Source organism: Lemur catta, chromosome 19 (genome assembly GCF_020740605.2).
Source record: "Lemur catta isolate mLemCat1 chromosome 19, mLemCat1.pri, whole genome shotgun sequence".
Lineage (NCBI taxonomy): Eukaryota > Metazoa > Chordata > Mammalia > Primates > Lemuridae > Lemur > Lemur catta.
The window spans coordinates 18,383,071-18,402,452 of record NC_059146.1 but is presented as its reverse complement, the minus strand read 5'-3'; the positions used below and the strand labels follow the sequence as shown (position 1 = coordinate 18,402,452).

The 19,382-nt window shown below is 43.3% G+C and overlaps 1 protein-coding gene across 4 annotated transcripts; it reads right to left on the bottom strand.

The window, feature by feature from the left end:
- Positions 1–1,375: 1,375 nt before the first annotated feature.
- On the bottom strand, positions 1,376–12,759 carry LOC123624551 (zinc finger protein 586-like). 4 transcript variants are annotated; one of them, XR_006730162.1, is made up of 4 exons: positions 12,534–12,759; positions 8,480–8,606; positions 4,936–6,692; positions 1,376–1,462 (listed from the first exon to the last, which is right to left on the bottom strand). XR_006730162.1 is itself a non-coding variant. In XM_045532476.1 (3 exons), exons 1-3 carry the CDS (start codon positions 12,564–12,566, stop codon positions 5,410–5,412), a joined length of 1,443 nt encoding a protein of 480 aa, XP_045388432.1. In that variant the 5' UTR covers positions 12,567–12,759; the 3' UTR covers positions 4,782–5,409. The 4 variants fall into 4 exon arrangements, 2 of the variants coding, with proteins under 2 accessions (XP_045388432.1, XP_045388433.1); XR_006730163.1 differs by lacking the exon at positions 1,376–1,462 and having other exon boundaries at positions 4,782–5,033; positions 5,144–6,692; XM_045532476.1 differs by lacking the exon at positions 1,376–1,462 and having other exon boundaries at positions 4,782–6,692.
- Between the last annotated feature and the right edge of the window lie 6,623 nt (positions 12,760–19,382).

The following is a 19,382-nucleotide window of genomic DNA, read 5'->3' as shown; positions in this document are numbered from 1 at the left end:
TACAAGAAGAGTAACTTTGGAATGATCAATCTGATTTTTGTTCTTTCCTTCAGCTAGCTTTCTAGTCTTTTCCTGTTCACAAAACTACCTTCTCTATGTGGTTCAAAAGAACACTTATTCTATTTTATGGAATGAAGTATTGCCTGATAAAGCCAAGTAAGATATTTATTATTTTTTATTTTTATTTTTTTTATTTTTTTTGAGACAGAGTCTCACTCTGTTGCCCCGGCTAGAGTGAGTGCCATGGCATCAGCCTAGCTCACAGCAACCTCAAACTCCTGGGCTTAAGCGATCCTACTGCCTCAGCCTCCCGAGTAGCTGGGACTACAGGCATGCGCCACCATGCCCAGCTAACTTTTTCTATATATATTTTTAGTTGGCCAGATAATTTCTTTCTATTTTTAGTAGAGACGGGGTCTCACTCAGGCTGGTTTCGAACTCCTGACCTCGAGCGATCCACCCACCTCGGCCTCCCAGAGTGCTAGGATTACAGGCGTGAGCCACCGCGCCCGGCCACCAAGTAAGATATTTAAACTAAATTTGTTGTAATTTTGTGCCCCCCTCCCTTTTTGAGGCTAGAGTACAGTAGCATGATTATAGGTCACTGTAGCCATGAATGCATGGGCTCAGGTGATCCTCCTGCCTCAGTCTCCTGAGTAGCTGGGACTATGGGTGCATATCACCACACCTGGCTGAATTTTTTTTATTTTTGGTAGAGATGGGGTCTCACTATGTTGCCCAGCCTGGTTTGAACCCCTGGCCTCAAGCAATTCTCTCTTCTCGGCCTCCCAAAGTACTGGGATTACAGGTGCAACCACCATGTCTGGCTATATTTGCCTTTTTGACACTACAAAACTATAAATTAGCTGGTAAAAATTTTGGGAATTTAGAGCCGCTGTTCATCCCTAGTCCACCTAGTCAGGAGGCTGAGGTGGGAGGATCACTTGAACTTAGGAATTCAAGGCTGCAGAGCACTATAATTGCAAATAGTCACTGCACTTCTGTTGGGGAGAAGAGCAAGATCCCATCCCTGGAAAACAAAAAACAAAAAAAAAAAACCCCAAAACAAAAGCCAGTCTCAGGTATTTTGTTGTAGCAGCACAGAGTAACACAATTGTATTACAAGTTATTCTTGGCCTTTTTTTTTGAGACAGAGTCTCGCTCTGTCACCCTGGCTAGAGTGCCATGGCGTCAGCCTAGCTCACAGCAACCTCAAACTCCTGGGCTCAAGCGATCCTTCTGCCTCAGCCTCCGGAGCAGCTGGGACTACAGGCATGTGCCACCATGCCCGGCTAATTTTTTTATACATATATTTTTAGATGTCCATATAACTTCTTTCTATTTTTAGTAGAGATGGAGTCTCGCTCTTGCTCAGGCTGGTCTCAAACTCCTGACCTCGAGCGATTCACCCGCCTCGGCCTCCCATATTCTTGGCCTTTTAACTGTTGTATCATCATGGCATCTGTGTAGAAAAGAACAAACAATTTTTCCTCTGCTCATACACCAGAGCAATCAACACAGAACAGTTGTGTGATCAGATGTATGGGGGGTTTTCCACCCACACCAAGCTATTCTCCAGTGGGCATGAGCTTCAACATTATCAACTTGCAGATAGCATCACATACCCCAGTTTGAGGGCTTAGTCCCCAAGACTGTCCCCCCACTTCTCATGCAAATCACAAGTCCCAGAACCTGTGTTTTGACTGACCAGTTATAAATCGGGAATCCCAACAATCTCCTTGGGTTTGATTAATTTGCTAAAGGGGCTCATAGGACTCAGGGAAACACGTTTACCAGTTAATTATAAATATTACAAATGATACAGATGAAGAGATGCATAGAGTGACATATGAGGGAAGGGATTCAGAGCTTCCATGCCCTCCCCAGGTGCACCACACTCCAGGAAACTTCATATGTTTAGCTATCTGGAAGTTCTCCATATCCTGTCCTCTTGGGCCTTTTATGGAGACTTCATTGGGGAGGCATGCCTGGAGCACGAACTGTGTAGAAATGTGATTGGACAAAAAGAGTATGATCTAAGGAAAACAGACTGAGTAGGGAAACCCAGCAAGGCCTGTCTGATCAGATTCTTCTTGGCCTCTCTGTGAAGAATTCCTTTCTCCCAGGTATAGGCCAGGAGCCCTTCTGAAATGAGGGCCTTATGACCTACATTTAGACAAGGAAGGTCAGAGAAACTTTATGGCCAGCTCTAAGCCAGAAGGTGAGCAAAAATTCCTTCCTTGAGGAGAAAAATGAGCAGGTTAAAGGAGGATAGAAGGTCAGAGAGGGAGATTCTGTTTTCTGAGGCCTAAAGGACTCCAACATTATAACAAGGGCTGTGGGAGTTATGAGCCAGGAATTGTGAACAAAAACATCTATCTCATAATATCACAGCATCATATTGTTTCACTGCCCTGTAATCTATACATATGGTTGCTTTGGGATCCTGATTCCTCCACACAAAATGCTCACAACTCCTGTGGTTTTGGAAACAAGTATTCCTTACAGCAAAGAAGTGTCATTCATCACTGAGGAGTGAATGAGTTTCAATATGTCTTTTTTGTTTCACTGTTTTCTTATTTTTTCATGAAAAGGGAAACAGATAAAATTCATTTTTTTGAAAAAAAGCAAAAGATAAATAGACATTTTACCAAAGAAGGCATACCAACTTATTAAAAGTGGTAACATTTTAAAAGACTATACTTACTCTTTATAGGTAAAAATAAGAAGTAGAAATCTTGGGCACAGGTGGTAGTAATACAAAAGGTAACAACCATATTAATTTTAGGGCACACTTTAGTGTTACTTAAAAAGCTATACATTTGGCCGGACGTGGTGACTCACGCCTGTAATCCTAGCACCTAGGAGGCCAAGGTGGGCGAATCGTTTGAGCTCAGGAGTTTGAGACCAGCCTGAGCAAGAGCGAGACCCTGTCTCTACAAAAAAAACAGAACGAAATTAGCTGGACAACTAAAAATATATACATAAAATGAGCCGGGCATGGTGGTGCATGCCTGTAGTCCCAGCTACTCAGGAGGCTGAGGCAGTAGAATTGCTTGAGCCCAGGAGTTTGAGGTTGCTGTGAGCTAGGCTGATGCCACAGCACTCTAGCCTGGGCAACAGAGTGAGACTCTGTCTCAAAAAAAAAAAAAAAAAAGCTATACATTTGTCTACCCTTATGACCCAATAATAGAACCCCAAGATATTAACACAAAAGAAATGAAACATAACTATATAAAGAATTGTATTCAAATGTCTGTAGTTTTATTTATAACAGCCAAAAATGAGAAACAATTTAAGGATGCATAAACAAATGGATGAATATACAAACAACAGTATTTCAAAACATACTTCTCAGCAATGTAAAAAGAATGAACTACTCATATATCATCATTGATAAATCTCAAAATAAATATGCCACAGGAGAGCATCCAGGAATAAAAAGACTAAATACTTTATTATATCAATCATATAAAAATCTAGAAAATATAATCTATGATAAGGCAAAATATACCAATAGTTGTCTGGAAGGCAAGGAGGGCAGAGAGGAAGACATTATTAAAAGCCTACAGGGAAATATGAAGGTGATGGCTCATTATCATGATTGTGACAACAGTTTCATGGGTTTATATGAATGTCAAAACTTATCACATTGTACTGTTTGAAAATGTGCAGTTGGTTAAATGTCATTTACACCTTAACAAAGCTTTAAAAATGTTTTTCAAAATAAAAATCTAGACTTGTGATTTTTGAAAAATTATTAACTCTATATTGTTTATCACTTCTTTCCTCATGACCTCAGTGAAGCAACTATCCTCAGTGGTAATGAAAATATGATAACCATTGAAGACCAATTCCTGACGATTCAAGAAAGAATGTAGGCCACATGCTGGTCTAAGAGAGCTCCCTTATCCTTATCTCTCCCTCTTGCCAATGCAGGAATGGCCTTGAGGTGAACAGCCCAAAAAGGCTACAGGAATCCACAAAACCTTCAGATTATTTTCTTTGACACTAACCCCAGCTACACAATATTCAAAATTCAGGAGGTCCTGAGAATTTCTATATGTAATCCTTCACAGCCATGATGATTGGATCACTGTGGGTGCCCTACAAAAAGAGGCACATTCTAACCACTTTGTGCAGTCTCATCCATTGCCTCTAAATGCAGTTTCTATAAAAATTATTATTCCCCCAATAACCTTACAACCTGTGAAGCTACTCTCACCAGTATTGAACACAGAATATCCCTTGTGAACAAGAGAAAAATTTTATGTTGCTCTCAGAACCACCAGAGGTTGTGACAAAAATTGCCCCCTTCTCAGGTTGACCTATGAGCTCACAAATTATTGTAGTATTCAGGCTAAAATAGGGACTAAAAAGTCCTGAAATGTTTCTTTGGAGACCTTGGGAAGCACTGTAACTAGGCCAAAACTGGAGCAAAACCTATATTCTGAAGCTTTTGAGAAAGCTATATTCTGAAGCACACAAAATTTAGTGATCTCAACAATAGCTATTCATTCCCTCATGGTAGCAAACCTAGTTTTCAAGCCACCCTATATAGTGAATACAACTCCCAAGATTGAAGGTGTCTTAAACAATAAGGCCTTCATTATAATACAAACCAAAGCAATGCAAGGCAGGTTGTCTTGGGTTTGTGACTGAGAAGGTAGAAAATTCCATCTCAAGTATCCTGTGAGCTTGAGGCCAGGAATTTGAGACCAGTCCAAGCAACATAGTGAGACTCCTTCTCTACAAATAATGTTAAAATCATCATCATCATCATCGTCATCATCATCATCATCATCATCATCCTGCAAGATCCACAAGATCCCTGAAAAAGGTAGTCCATCTTTTGAAGAAACCAGAAGAATCCTCTGGGTCAGGTCCATGGCCTAACTCCTCAGAGAGAAAGAAATGAGTAATAAAGCTACTTACAAATCTTTTTGGTGAAGTGAATGGAAGATGACTGAAGTTTACTTCTGTCTGGAACCTGATGAGGTGGGTGAATGACACACTGTAGGCACCTGCAAAACCTGCCAATTGGTAGAAGTGAAATGGTTTTTGCCAGAGAACTAGCAGTCATATCATCCTGGCAAGGGACCGACCTGGGCAGGGTGAAAAATGCAATGTAGCTCCTACATACCTGGAATTTACGCAGATATTCGACGTATGACATTCAATTTAGGCAGATGACTCCCTCACAAGGGATCTCCCCCAGTTTTATACTGAACACGAAATACCATGCCCTGTACATCTACATTGCTTCTCTCAGTTGAATATTCTGGTACCCAATAAGAGAAGGCTGAAGGCTTTCTCACATTCACTGCACTCAAAAGCTACTTCCTCAGTGGGAGTACTTCTGTGCATAATAAAGCTAGAGTTTTGGCTAAAGAATTTCCCAAATTTACTTCATTTATGAGGCTTTTCTTCAGTGTGACCTCTCCAATGTCGAAGGAGTGAAGAGCTGTGACGAAATGATTTTCCACACTCACTGCATTCATAAGGTCTTTCTCCAGTGTGAACTCTCATGTGCTTAATGAGACTGGAGTTTTCAGCAAAGGATTTCGCACATTCACTGCACTCATAAGGTTTTTCTCCAGTGTGAACTCTCCTGTGTTTAATGAGACTAGAGATATAAGCAAAGAACTTCCCACATTCACTGCATTCATAAGGCTTTGCTCCAGTGTGAACTTTCCTGTGATTAATGAGACTGGAGTTTTCAGCAAAGGTTTTGCCACATTCATTGCACTCATAAGGCCTTTCTCCAGTGTGAACTCTCCTGTGTTTAACAAGACTAGAAGTTTGGGCAAAGCATTTCCCACATTCACTACATTCATAAGGCCTTTCTCTAGTGTGAACTGTCCGATGTTGCAAGAGTGAAGAGCTTCGGTGAAATGATCTTCCACATTCACTGCACTCATAAGGCTTGTGTCCAGTATGACATCTCTGATGAACACGGAGTGCAGAGTTTTGGCGAAATAATTTCCCACATTCACTACACTCATAAGGCCTTTCTCCAGTATGTACTCTCCTGTGTTTAATGAGACTAGAAGTATAAGCAAAAGATTTCCCACATTCACTACACTCATAAGGTCTTTTTCCAGTGTGAACTCTCTGATGTGTAATGAGGATAGATCTTTTGCTAAAGGATTTCCCACACTGCCCACACTCATAAGGTCTTTCTCCAGTGTGAACTCGCTGATGGTGAATGAGGTTAGACCTTAGGCTGAAAAATTTCCCACATTCACTACACTCATAAGGCCTTTCTCTAGTGTGAATTCTCCGGTGTTGCAAGAGTGAATAGCTTCGATGAAATGATTTTCCACATTCACTGCACTCATAAGGCTTTTGTCCAGTATGAAATCTCTGATGAACATGGAGTGCAGCATTTTGGCGAAATAATTTCCCACATTCGCTGCATTCATAAGGCCTTTCTCCAGTGTGAACACGCTTGTGTTTAATAAGACTAGAGGTTTGAGCAAAGGATTTCCCACATTCACTACACTCATAACGTCTTTCTCCAGTGTGAACTCTTCTGTGTTCAGTGAGATTGAACTTGGTCTTAAATAATTTCCCACATTCCCCATACTCATAAGGCGTTTGTCCACCGTGAATACTCTGGTCTTTGTATACGTGTATACAACTGTTCTGCTTAGAGGGTGCTGCCTCATCTTCCCCTCCATGCCAATAACCTAAAAGCAAGGAAATGCTGGTGAAGTACATGTTGACTTTCTTGAGAGTGTGCAGCCCATCCACAAGTAAGTCTGACAAACCAAAAAACTAGTCCATGGGATTGTTTGCAGGCACAAGGAATTGGGTTCAGGCTGAGGTTGGGGCTGTTCAGTCATTATCAACTCACAAAATGTAAGAGGCCTCATGATGTGAAGGGCATGACCATACTATGTAACAGAGTAAAGGCAGGGTCCTCTGCAAACAACTTGTCTGCAGGACCTTATCTGTTGATGACATATGAGTACTACTTGGAAGAATATGTCCACACCCAAGAAAATATGACTGCAACACAGCAGTCTTTTGTCAGGGACTGTTTAAGAATGGGTATGTGCTTCATAATACAAAATGTATGAGCCAATGTTGAAGACCACTGCAGATGGAGCAGTAAGAAAAACAGGTAAGACGTGGAGTTTAGAGATGTGAAGATTAGTCCTCAGCTGGATATAACAGCAGAAGTGACAAGGTGTAGGACCAACAAATTGGCAAACTCTCAAGAATGGGGAAGACAGAATAAATATGGGGCTACCTGTACTGGCTCCAAAATACTAGTCAAACAGAAAAGGTTTGTGGCTTGATTTGAACAAAAGCTCTGGCATCATGCCCTTATTTACGTGCCACTCCTCAGAACCAGGCTGTCTCTAAGCACATCTTGCTGGGGCTGGATTCATTTGCATTTTCAAGACAACCAAGGGCTCTCCATCTCGTCACCACCATGAATGCATACATAGGACCTGGACGATGTAAGTAGTAAGAGAAAGACAGGACAGATGAACAGCCAACACTGGCTCAGAAAAATCTAGCACTTGATATCCCACAGGAAAGGACACTAAATACTGTAAGAATTTCTTTCTTTCTTTTTTTTTTAGACAGGTTCTCTGTCACCTGGGCTAGCCTGCAGTGGCATCACCATAGCTCACTGCAACCTCAAACTCCTGGGCTCAAACAATCCTTCTGTCTCAGACTTCCAAGAAGCTTGGACTACAGGTATGCACTTCACCATGCCTGGCTAATTTTTCTATTTTTTGTAGAGACAAGGTCTCGCTCTTGCTCAAGCTGTCTCGCTCTTGCTCAAGCTATCTCCATCGAACTCCTGACCTCAAGCAATCCTTCTGCCTCAGCCTCCCAAAGTGCTAGAATTATGGGTGTGAGCCACCATGCCCAGCCCTATATATTTATTTATTTTTAGAGATGAGATCTCAATATGTTGCCTGGGCTGGCCTAGAGCCCTTGGACTCAAGGGATCCTCCCACATCTGAGTAGCTGGGATTACAGGTACATGCCATTGCACCCAGCAAAATACTACAAAAAGAATTTTGAAGGAAGGTGTTGCAAGAATAGGCTGTGGTCCATGTAAATAGTGACCATGTCAGTGACAGCAATTCCTAGTATAGGCAGGCAGGAACAAATGTAGATAAAGGAGGGAAACAGAACCTGGGACAGACAGGAGCCTTGGATCTGCAGTCACCCAGACAGCGAGAAGGCAAGCAACATGGGATATATTAGGGTAACTGCAAGATCCTGACCCTGAATCCTTCCCTGGGAGTCTGCAGGAAAGCAGGTGTTGGGGCCGTTCTAGGAGAGGAGACGGCACTACCCACACCCCAGTCCTAACAACTACAGAACATAACTAGAGAAGTGAAGAAAGAAGTTGTGTTCATGTTCCTGAGGTGAGAAAGTCTTGCCAATGGGGAAAAAGGGGAAGGGTAGAGACTAGCTCAGGTCATAGGGATAAGTGTAAGGGCCTTACCCAGGGAGGTTATAAGTGTCAAGTTCTCCAGCATCACGTCACGATACAGGCATCTCTGAGCCTCATTAAGAAGACTCCATTCCTCCCAGGAAAAGTTCACAGCCACGTCTTCAAAGGTGACACTGCTCTGTTATGATGGGGACAGATGAAACCACAAACAGCCCCTCTGCTTAGGACCCACAATCCATTTCCCCCACATACCTACCCTTGTCCAACCTCCCCCCAGGGTCCCCAACTTAGAGGAGAAACTTTCCCATTGGTGCCACTGTGTCCTCGTGAGCCCACTGATCACAGTGTACAACCATCAGCAACAAGAGGCAGGTGCACACATAAGTAGCTAAGCTGTAGCTCTGACATAAAGAGATCCACCCTCTCTTTATCAGTAATTCCTCTGGTACAGCGAATGTCACATAATCCCAATGCAGTGCCCTAGGGCCATCAGACATACTCCCTCTCTACATACATGTCCCAGCCATCCTTGGACACCACCAACACATGTCCATGGCCATTCCCACCTAACCTCCATCATTAGCCTCTCTTTGGCATCTCCACAAGTATTTTAATCCCCTACTTTTCCTTCTACTGATAAGCGTAGTATTCTCACCCTGGATTACAGTGATGGCAAAACACATGACTCCTGACATTGGACAGATATCATCAACATCAGCTCGTTAATCAAATATACTGACAACCTGAGAGAGAGAGGAGGACACCACTCACCACAGAGGAGTACATGGGGGTTGCACTATGGATAAAAGTGAGCAACCAGGGAGTGCTGGATGCAAGTTCTGTAGGATGAAGAGAGTGTGATGGTCCCTGATTCCTTTGGAAGGATGCAATTGGCTTGTTTGAAAAACTGTGGGTAGGAATGAAATTGAAACCCACTAAAAAGGAATAATCAGAAACTCTGCCTGGACCCTTGACAAAAGCTGTGTTGGGCTAGGATACATTAACCAAGAGAATAGAGTGGGAAGGGGATTTGCAATCAGACCATTTTAGGTCACACCAACATCACCAGATGTCAATGTGGCACATCATATTTCGCCTTCATTTTTGGCCTTACACCACAACGTGTCTGACATCACCTACAGTATGCTTGGCAAATTCAAACAGAATCCAAAATTGCCACAGAATTCCAATGCTTCTCAATAGCAGTGGTAGCCCCAAATCATTCTATGAAGACCTCGGTGCATGAATCCATAGCCACACAGAACCACATATGGTTTCAGGTAGCCACAGCCCCATCCCATTTCTGTGCTGCATTTGCTATTCCCTCAGAAATTATGACTTTCCACTGTCCACGTAATCCCATTTAAAGCCCAGACCCATTGGTCACCCACCCCAGGCTGATGGACTGTCACAGGTAACCATATATGCCTTTGACCTAATCCACCAGGGTGAGTAAAACACCTCAGACCCCACCAAAGTTGTCACAAAATCTTGGGAAATCCACAGAGTGGTGAATAAGCACAAGCTCCAACCTGAGTGTCATCTCCCTTCAATTACTTCCATGCTTCTGCATCCCTTTCATGTCTATTCTCTCCCTAAAAGCCTACGTCCCCTGCCAAACTATGCTGTCTGATACATCTTCCTTTATGGTCACTTACCTCCCTCACCTATGTTTCCAAAGGTCAATAACCATCACCCAGGTACCCAAGCAAGAGCCCCAACTTCTCCTTATTGTTCCCCTAATAGCTTTACCACTATAATCTAAAGATTGACCCTCCTAAATGTGGCCCATGGCTCACTAACCTTGGTCCACACAGTAGCTACCATATACTGGATGTCTCCATTATCAACCCTTGCCCAGATATCCCAACGATGTGTTCAGCTGCCTATTTGATACTTCCACTTAGTGGTTTCTAAAACATCTCAGATTCTTAATGAAGCTATGATATTATGAAATATATACTTGGTCTTCATCTCCCTTTGTGGCACACAACTAAAATCCCTGGAATCTCATAACTGATGTCTTTGTCTATGCAAATGACTCCACTGGTGGCTGGCAGCCCCTGGCGTAAATTCAGGATGAGGGCTGGTCTTGGAAAAGACTAAGGCAGGATCAGAGGGCTGGGAAGTTCATCCTAACCCCCAATTCTCCAGAAAGGGAAATGGAGCTGATGTTTAGGTTTATCAGCAATGGCAAATGATTTAACCAATCATGCCTATGTAATAAAGCTTCCATAAAAATCCAAAAGGACAGAGTTCAGGGAGCTTCCAGGAGTCTGGTACAACCAGGCGGGGCATGGAAGCTCTGGGCCCCTTCCCCCATGCCTTGCCCTATGCACCTTTTCATCTTTATCATTTGTAATATCCCTTATAATAAACCAGTAAACATAAGTGTCTCCCTAAGTTCTGTGACTGGCTCTAGCAAATTAGTGGAACTTAAGGAAGGGGTCATGGGACACAGATTTATAGCAGGTTAATCAGAAGCACAGGCAAAACATCCTGGAGCTTGTGATTGGTACCAGAAGTTGGGGGGGGCAGTCTTGTGGGACTGAGCCCTCAACCTGTAGACCATGTTGGAATTGAATTGAAGGACGCCCAGCTGGTGTCCTCTGTAGAACTACTTGGTGTGTGGGGAAAACCCTCCACACACATCTATCTGGTCACAGAATTATTCTATGTTGACTGTTGTGGGAGGAGAGCAAAGGAAAACAGTTTGGATTTTTTCTCCTTAGAATTGCCAGAACAAACCTCCTGAAATCCTCAGTGAATATTTATAGCTAACAGCAACTTGCTCATCACAGTTGATGCAGCTTCCATTGCTACAGCTGCTAAGACCAAAAGCCCTGGGGTCATTACTCTTTTCTTTTCTTTTTTTTTAAGGGGAGGAGCGGGAAGGTGGCGAACTGCTGGGGTCATTCCTAAATCCTCTCTTTCAAGCCCTCACTGGTCTCATTAGAAAATCTAGTTGCCTCTTTAAAAAACATGAATCCAGAATCCAGCCACATCTCCTAAGCCACAACTCTGGTCCATTAACTCTCATGTGAACTATGGCAGGAGCCTCCACTCTAATCTTCCTTCCACCTCCTTCAAGTCGACATTCTGTTCTCCACTCTGCAACCAAATAGAGCCTGTTAAGACCTAGGTAACATCACCTCCCTCCTCTAATCAGTTTGTCCTCTAAGTATTTGCATATCCCAGTATCAACTCCTGGGTTAACGTCTACATGTATTTGCATCAGTTGACAGAAATGAAAATACCTCCCCATAACCTGTACCACAGACATAGGGCCCTGGGTTTGGCGTTTCTCCAAGATCCCCAGATCAAAGGACTGGAGAAAAGGCACTTAAGAGGCCCAGGACACCACAATCTAGACAACATGAGGGTGGGAGTCAGGGCCAGTGAGGAACTAGAACATGCCCTCCTTGTGTGGGTTCCTTAAGCACTTCTGCAGTCATGAGAAGATGTGCAAAAAGGCAAGGCCATTCAGGAATGTGTCCATGGTGGGATTTCATGGACTCAGGCCTCTCTGTAACCTTTTAGTCCCGGAACCAAGTGACCTCAGGCTGGCTCTTTAACCTCTTGGCTCAGTGCTTTACGCCAAATGCCACCTCTTAATAGCTATATAACCTTGAACAAATATTTAACCTCGCAATGCCTCAACACGCTCATCACTTCCTTCTACTCTGTTCTTCTTCTGAACATCTCTTGGGAAATTTTTAAAACCCCAAGGTATATAGAGTCCTCCTTTGTTCAAAACTCTCCATGGCTGCCAGAGTCCTCAAAATGCAAGTACAACCTTCAACGTGCTACCGAAAAAGTAAGTCTGCCTAACAATCTTTGTTCCCCGTAGACACAAAACGTCCAGGAGTTACGAATCCTCCCAGCTCAGTCGCACCTACGAGCTTTTGCACCTGCCAGTCCCTCTGCCTGTCACACTCTCCCACACCACATCCTATTTAATGGCAGAAATAAGGACCCCACCCTGAGCGCCTCACTGTCGAGGACAGAGACCTGGGCTGCAGAGACGCGATCAGGCGCTCCTCACTGGGGCTTTATTGTCTGAGTAGGGTAAGGGCGAGTGAGGCCCAGGGGACGCGGCACTTACCTGAGCCGAGTCCCTCAGCTCGGCCGCCGCCATGGGACTCTGGGAGGGACGGGTCACGGCGGTCCCTATCCCCGGCCTGTCGCGGATCACGGCTACCGGCCTCACCGAGCCTCAGATCCGCCTCTGCGCAGCAAGCACGACCACTCCTCTTGCACTTTTTCAATCCTGTCACATCGGTTCAGACCCAGCACTACGCGATGCACCCAAGACAAGCCAAAATGGCCGCCGCAAGAAGGACGCCGGAAGTCCCGACCGGACGTTACGTGCCTTCCGCAAAAGCGCCTCTGTTCTGAGGCTTCATTGGCTCAACGACAATTCCGCTCCGCGGAGAGCATTCTGGATAATGTAGTTCCCGTAGATGCACAGCGCGTGGGCGAGGTGGCCGCCATCAGGCTTCCAGGAGAAAGGGCTAAGCGCCACTGTGAGGGACGCCAACTCCAGGTCCAAGTGCAGAGGAGAGGCTTCCTTTCTTAGAAGGGCCCTTAATCACATTTCTCGGGGTACCGTGTGCAACTGATTTCCCAGGTGTTTGGGAACTTACTAGTTCAGAGTCTGTGATGCTCAGCTTCTTCCTAGAATTTGAAATATCATTGGAGGCTGGGCGCGTGGCTCAGGCCTGTAATCTCAGGATTTTGGGAGGCCTAGGATGGAAGCTAGGTTGAGGCTCGAGGTTGGAGACCAGCATGGGCAACATAGCGAGACCCTGTCTACAGAAAAACAACAAAAAAGTAGCTGGTGTGGTGGCCTGCACCTGTGGTTTCAGGTACTCTGGGAGCTGAGGCAGGAAGATTGCTTGAGCCCAGGAGTTCAGGGCTGCAGTGAGCTATGATCATGCCACTACACTCCAGCCTGGGTGACGGAGCAAAACCTCATCTCCAATAAAATATCATTTAAGATGCTTTCAAAAGCCACAAATCGACTTTATTCCATAGAGTCATTCAGACACAAATTAGGTCCACTGGAAGCTGAAGCTAATAAGCATTATCGTGTTGTAGTCGAATTCATGTAGTCTCAAGCTTTACATGCCCCACCCCCACCCCCACCCCCACCCCGGTCTGTGTAGGTTTGTTCAGGGTCAAGACAAAAAATATTCCAGATACATGATGATAAAAAAGATAGAGGAGGGACACGCTTGAAGCTCTGAGTCGGGTAGGGCAAGGCAATATACATAACCTAAACATTTGTACCCTTGTAATATGCTGAAATAAAAAAAAAAAAATTTTTTTTAAAGATAGAGGAGGATGTTAGGCCACCCTGAAGGAGGACTACAAAATAGATCTCTGTCTATGGTTCCCACCTAAGACATCTCTCTTACCTGCAGAGTTAATTATTGTGTCCAATTTATTAACATTTTTATCTTTTTCATATGTTTTACTTACAGATTCCTTTAAGAATCTGATACCAATATCAAAAAGAATACAACAAAACAAATGCTATTATGGTACAAGACAATGGCTGTAGTGTTCAAATGTGAAGCATGTATGCCCAAGGTGTTCTGACACAGGTGGGAATCACTTGAAGTCCAAGTGGGTCCTTGGCTTCATGCAACAAATTCAATAGTGAGCCAACAGTAAAAAGTGAAAGCGAGTTTTATTCAAGAAGTATAGAAAATCTAATCCACAGAGTAGATGTTAGTTCTCCCTGCAGAGGAGAACAAGCCCCATGGTTCCTTTAGCCCCTCTATTTAGGCAACAGCTTAACTATAGGCTAAACAAAGGGAGGAATATTCATGTTATTTCTTGGAAGGAGGCAGTGTTTTCCTAAAATTAGGGTGACACCCTCCTTTTGACTAAATATGGTCAAACAGAAACTGTCATGGCATCAGGTGCATGATGGGAGTGAGATTTCTTTAGAAAGTTTTATGGTAATGAGGTATGTAATGAAGCTGCAAGGTCAAGAGGTCAAGAAGCAGTGGATTTCTCCACCACCTTGGTTCTAACCAGTTGGAACTTGTCTTGCCTCCATCTTGTTTTTTGTTCTTTTGTTTTTTGGTTTTCTTTTGAGACAGAGTCTTACTCTGTTCCCCCCACTAGAGTGCAGCGGCATCATTATAGCTCACTGCAACCTCAAACTCCTGAGTGATCCTCCTGCCTCACCCTTCCAAGTAGCCAGGACTACAGGCACGCACAGAACGCCTGGCTATTTTTTTCTATTTTTAGTAGAGACAGGGTCTCACTCTTGCTCAGGTTGGTCTTGACCTCCTGACTTCAAGCAATCCTCCTGCCCTCCCAAAGTGCTAAGATTATAGGCGTGAGCCACTGTGACCAGCCCTCCATCTTGTTTTGCTCAGGATAGCTCAAAACTTAGTTTCCAGACTTTCTCAGTTAAGCAATGCCTGCGCAATTAAGCAATGCCTGAAGCAACACCTAAAGTAGTGCCCGAAGCAGTGCCTACCAATTCCTGTCTCACTTCAACACTGAGATATTTTAGGTACTTTAAATCCATGATTTCATCTCTTTGCTGAAAGTGATTATCATTTCTCCTCTTTGGCTAGGACTAAACACTGTGGGGAATTGGGTTTGTCACAGAAAAAAGTTGGAAAATGCAAATTACAAAAAGCTACTAACAATGACTGTGTAGTGATTCAAAGGTGGTGGTAAAAATATGTCTGGGGAACATCAGTGGATGCTGAAAAAAGGTAATACCTCTGAGAAGTTTTAGCAGTGGTAACTGAGAAGAGATAAAATTAAGCTGAGCATATGACTACAATGGTTATTCTAAAGACTTGTCTCCAAAATGTAGTTGTTCTTCATTCTTGAAAACATTGAACAATTACCAGCATAGGAGAGCTAAAGTAGACATTCAGAGTAACCAGGATTCTGAAAATAAACGCAGAAGTTGAAATTTACAATATGGGATTATCCTTTTAGAATTATGCATTCACATGACTGTGCCAGAATAAGTGTATGCCTGTGTGTTGAAACTTGTTCCTATATAAGTTGTCTTAGTAAAAATAAAATCATACGTTATATACAGATCTGCACTTTTCTCACTTAATGATATATCTTGGCTATCCTAAACCTTCTTCATTTTACTCTTGATATGTCCATACCTCCATATTTAGTGGACCTCAAATTGACTTTTTAACATGTTTATAATTTATATTTTTAATTTTATTTTTAAATTTTCTTAACTTTTTAATTTTTTAAATAAAGTTCTTATTTTAAATTTTTTATATTTCAATTTTCACTCATATCCTTTGGGTAGGTATGAACTGACTCTTTTTTAAGACTAGTTTGCATTTCATTGACTATATGCTCCATGGCTGGCCAGCTGCAGGGGACAGGAGCCAGGATAAGTCTACTAGTCTCCCCTTGGCTCCTGCAAGGTCCTTCCTACAAGACCATGGAAAACTCCCATGAGGGACCTGGGGTTGTCCCAAGCCTATTCCTTCACATTTGGGGTTTCCCCAGGCTGAGAACCATGACTGGTTAGTGTTGGCATGAAGTCAGGGAGCATGGCCACGCTGTCACAGTCCTTGAGATTCAGACCCATTCTATCATGTGGGGTTGGGTCAAGTTTAGCCTAAGTGTTCCCTGAGGAGTCCAGGAGGCAGCGACCAGAGTGGCATCCTCCCTGCTGCATTGGGCCATGTAGGCTGGTCCCAGAGATTTTCCTGACACTTGGAGCCAGCACTGTTTGGGTGCCACAGGTGAGACATCAGCCTCTATTACAAGAAGTGGGGACTAAATCTCTGAGGCCAGCAGTGATAAAGGTGCCTCTGGTAGAGGAAAATGGGATTCAGTGGCAGGCTACACCTGACCTCTGATGTCACAGTGAGGGTCTCTTCCTTTGGGATAGAATCCAGGGGAGCCAGCCTGAGGCCTTAGATTGCTCCTATCCTGGGAGCCCCTCCCAAACCCCAGAAAAAATATCCTCAGGGTTTCCTGTCACCTCCTTAGCACTGGGCTCTGATCTCAGTTGTCTCCACCCTCTGCTGAGCTTCAGTTGCCTGTGCAGGTTTGGAAAGTGCCCTAGCAAGAGGACAGGAGGATGAGACCTCACATACTGTGCTGTCCTACTTGAATGGTTGTGTTATATCCCTGTGCTCTTTTCTGTCCTGTGCTGACAGTAGTTGCTGCATGTAATCTTTTATGTGCATAGTATCTAAAAAGAACTTGATATATGTACAAAAATATGGAGAAAATCACAAATATTAATAGAGAAGGTGCATATGTAGCAATAGATACATCTTCTTATATGATTTCATTCACATAAAGTTTCAAAACAGGAAAAGCCAAGCCACAATGGTCAGTATTTCCCGGCTATCAAGAAAAGCAAAACCAGGTGTAGTGGCTTACACCTGTAATCCTAGCACTTTGGGTGGCCAAGGCAGGAGAATATCTTGGGGCCAGGAGTTCAATACCAGCCTGGGCAACATAGTGAGATCCCATCGCTACAAAAAATAGACAAATTAGTTGAATGTGGTGGCATGTGCCTTTAGTCCTAGCTACTTGAGAAGTTGAGGTGGAAGAAAAGGATTGCTTAAGCCTAAGAGTTCAAGACTGCAGTGGGTTATGATAGTGCTACTGCACTCCAGCCTAGATGACAGAGCAAGACCCTTTTCCTAAAAAAAAAAAAAAAAAGCAAGAAACGCCATGTTAAATATAAGAGAAAGGCTTAACATTTGAGGTTTGGATAATTCAAAATGAGGGGAGTGGCCAATAATTAATAAAGATAATATAACATATTACATACTAAGTCATAAAGCGATAAGTTCTGTGGAAACATAGAAGAAGTGCAGCACCTAGTAATGACAAAGATGTACAGAAGAGAAAATTTAAGGAGGAAATACAGGTGTCAGCATTGTTCTCATAGGAGAGATGATATCTGCACAAACATTTCAAGAAAGAATATGTGGGGAAGATGTCCCATGGAGAAGAAACAGCTAGTGCAATGTCCTGCGGGCAGGAACTTACCTTGGGTTCATTCCTATATCCATTGTGTCAGGTCCAGGGTAACTGCTGATATTTTTCTGGTGGATTTTAATATACCATACAAAAATCTTCCCACTATACCTTAAGTACATCCACATGTCACAAGACCTCCTTATCAATTATTTTCCTAACTTCTCCTTCCTTTCTAGGGATGACTATTGACTACTATCCTGGGATCTATATATATTGTCACCTTCTGTTATATTCTGAATGTTTGTGTGCCCTGAAAATTTATACATTGAAGCCCTAAACTTTAGTGTTTGCAGATAGGGTACTAAAGGAAATAATTCAGTTAAAATTAGGCAATAAGAGTGAGGCCTTGATCCCATAAAATTGGTGTCCATATGAATAAGGAACTGAGAGTGCTCTATCTCCTTGCGCCTGTACTAAGGAAAGGAAAGGCCATGTGAGGATGTGGTGAGAAAGCAACTGTCTGCAAGCCAGGAAGAAAGCCCTCACCAGAAACCAACCATGCCCCATCCTGATCTTGAACATCTATCTAGTCTCCAGTACTGTAAGAAATAAAAAGTCTGGTTTTTAAGCCACATAGCCTGTGGTAACTTGTTATGGCAGCTGAAGCAGACTAATATACCCTGGGATACCTATTCTTCCACACATAATAGATGACAAGCTCATAGCTCTACCCAATGGAAAAAATTAGCTTATCCAATGTCTTTTGGGGATACCCAAAATATGCCTCTGGTACAGGCATCATGCCTTTTACTGAAACCCATAGAGCAAAATGATCCATGTGGAATCCAAGCTCATGATTTCTCCACTTCTGGCCATCTGTGCAGGACACACAGTAGCATTGGAGTGGCCAGTTACTACCGTTATATAAGACATGGGGTCTGCATACCTGTTCATGCAGCTTACCTGTGTCATCTGCACTTGCTCAGGTTCAATCTTAGCTATGCACTTGTAAGTTATAATCAAAAACAGAACGGTGCCTCTGCCTTTACAATGTAGTTGGTTCAAGAGAACTCTGCTCATAGTTGGCTACTATGGGTGCATGGAGATTTGATGCCACATATTCAAGTGTTTTCTCACATTCATTGCACTCAAAAGACACTTCTGGATAAAGGATATCCTACATTTGTCACACTCATAAGGCCCTGACCCAGTGTGACTCTTTGAAATTGAAGGAAGACAAACTTTTGGTTAAAGAATTTCCCAAATTTATTTCACTTGGAAGGCCCTTCTCCAGTGTGAACTCTCTCGTGTTAAAAAAGGGAAGAGCTTTGATGCAATGATATTCCACATTTGCTGCATTCATAAGGCCATCTTCCAGAGTGAACTCTCCTGTGTTTAATGAGACTGGAGGTTTCAGCAAAGGATTTCCCTCATTCACTGCCCTCATAAGGCCTTTCTCTACTGTGAACTCTCTGATGTTGAATGAGCACAGAGCTTTGGGTGAATCTTTTTCTACATTCACTACACTCATAAGGCTTTTCTCCAGTGTGAACTGTCCTGTGTTTCTTGAGTCTGGAGTGTACAACAAAGGCTTTCCCACATTCATTGCATTCATATGGCCTTTCTCCAGTGTAAACTCTCCACTGTATAATAATGTAGCTCCTCCGGCTAAATAATTTCCCACATTCCTCACATTTATATGGCCTTTCTCCAGTGTGAACTCTCTGGTGTTCAGTGAGGTGGGACTTTTTGATAAAGGATTTCCCACATTCCCCACAATTATAAGGTCTTTCTCCAGTGTGAAGTCTCTGGTGTTCAATGAGGTGGGACTTGCACCTATATAATTTCCCACAGTCTCTACACTTGTAAGGCCTTTCTCCAGTGTGAACTCGCTGATGTTCAATGAGGCTGCCCTGATGACTAAAAGATTTCCCACATTCTCCACACTCGTAAGGTCTTTCCCCAGTGTGAACTCGTTGATGTTTAATGAGGGTGCCCT

Coding starts and splice junctions, on each gene's coding strand:
- LOC123624551 (XM_045532476.1), bottom strand. CDS start 12,566: ATGGCGGCGGCCGAGCTGAGGGACTCGGCTCAG. Junction 8,607..12,533: donor AGCTGAGGGACTCGGCTCAG/GTAAGTGCCGCG, acceptor CCATCATAACAG/AGCAGTGTCACCTTTGAAGA. Junction 6,693..8,479: donor GACACTTATAACCTCCCTGG/GTAAGGCCCTTA, acceptor CCTTGCTTTTAG/GTTATTGGCATGGAGGGGAA.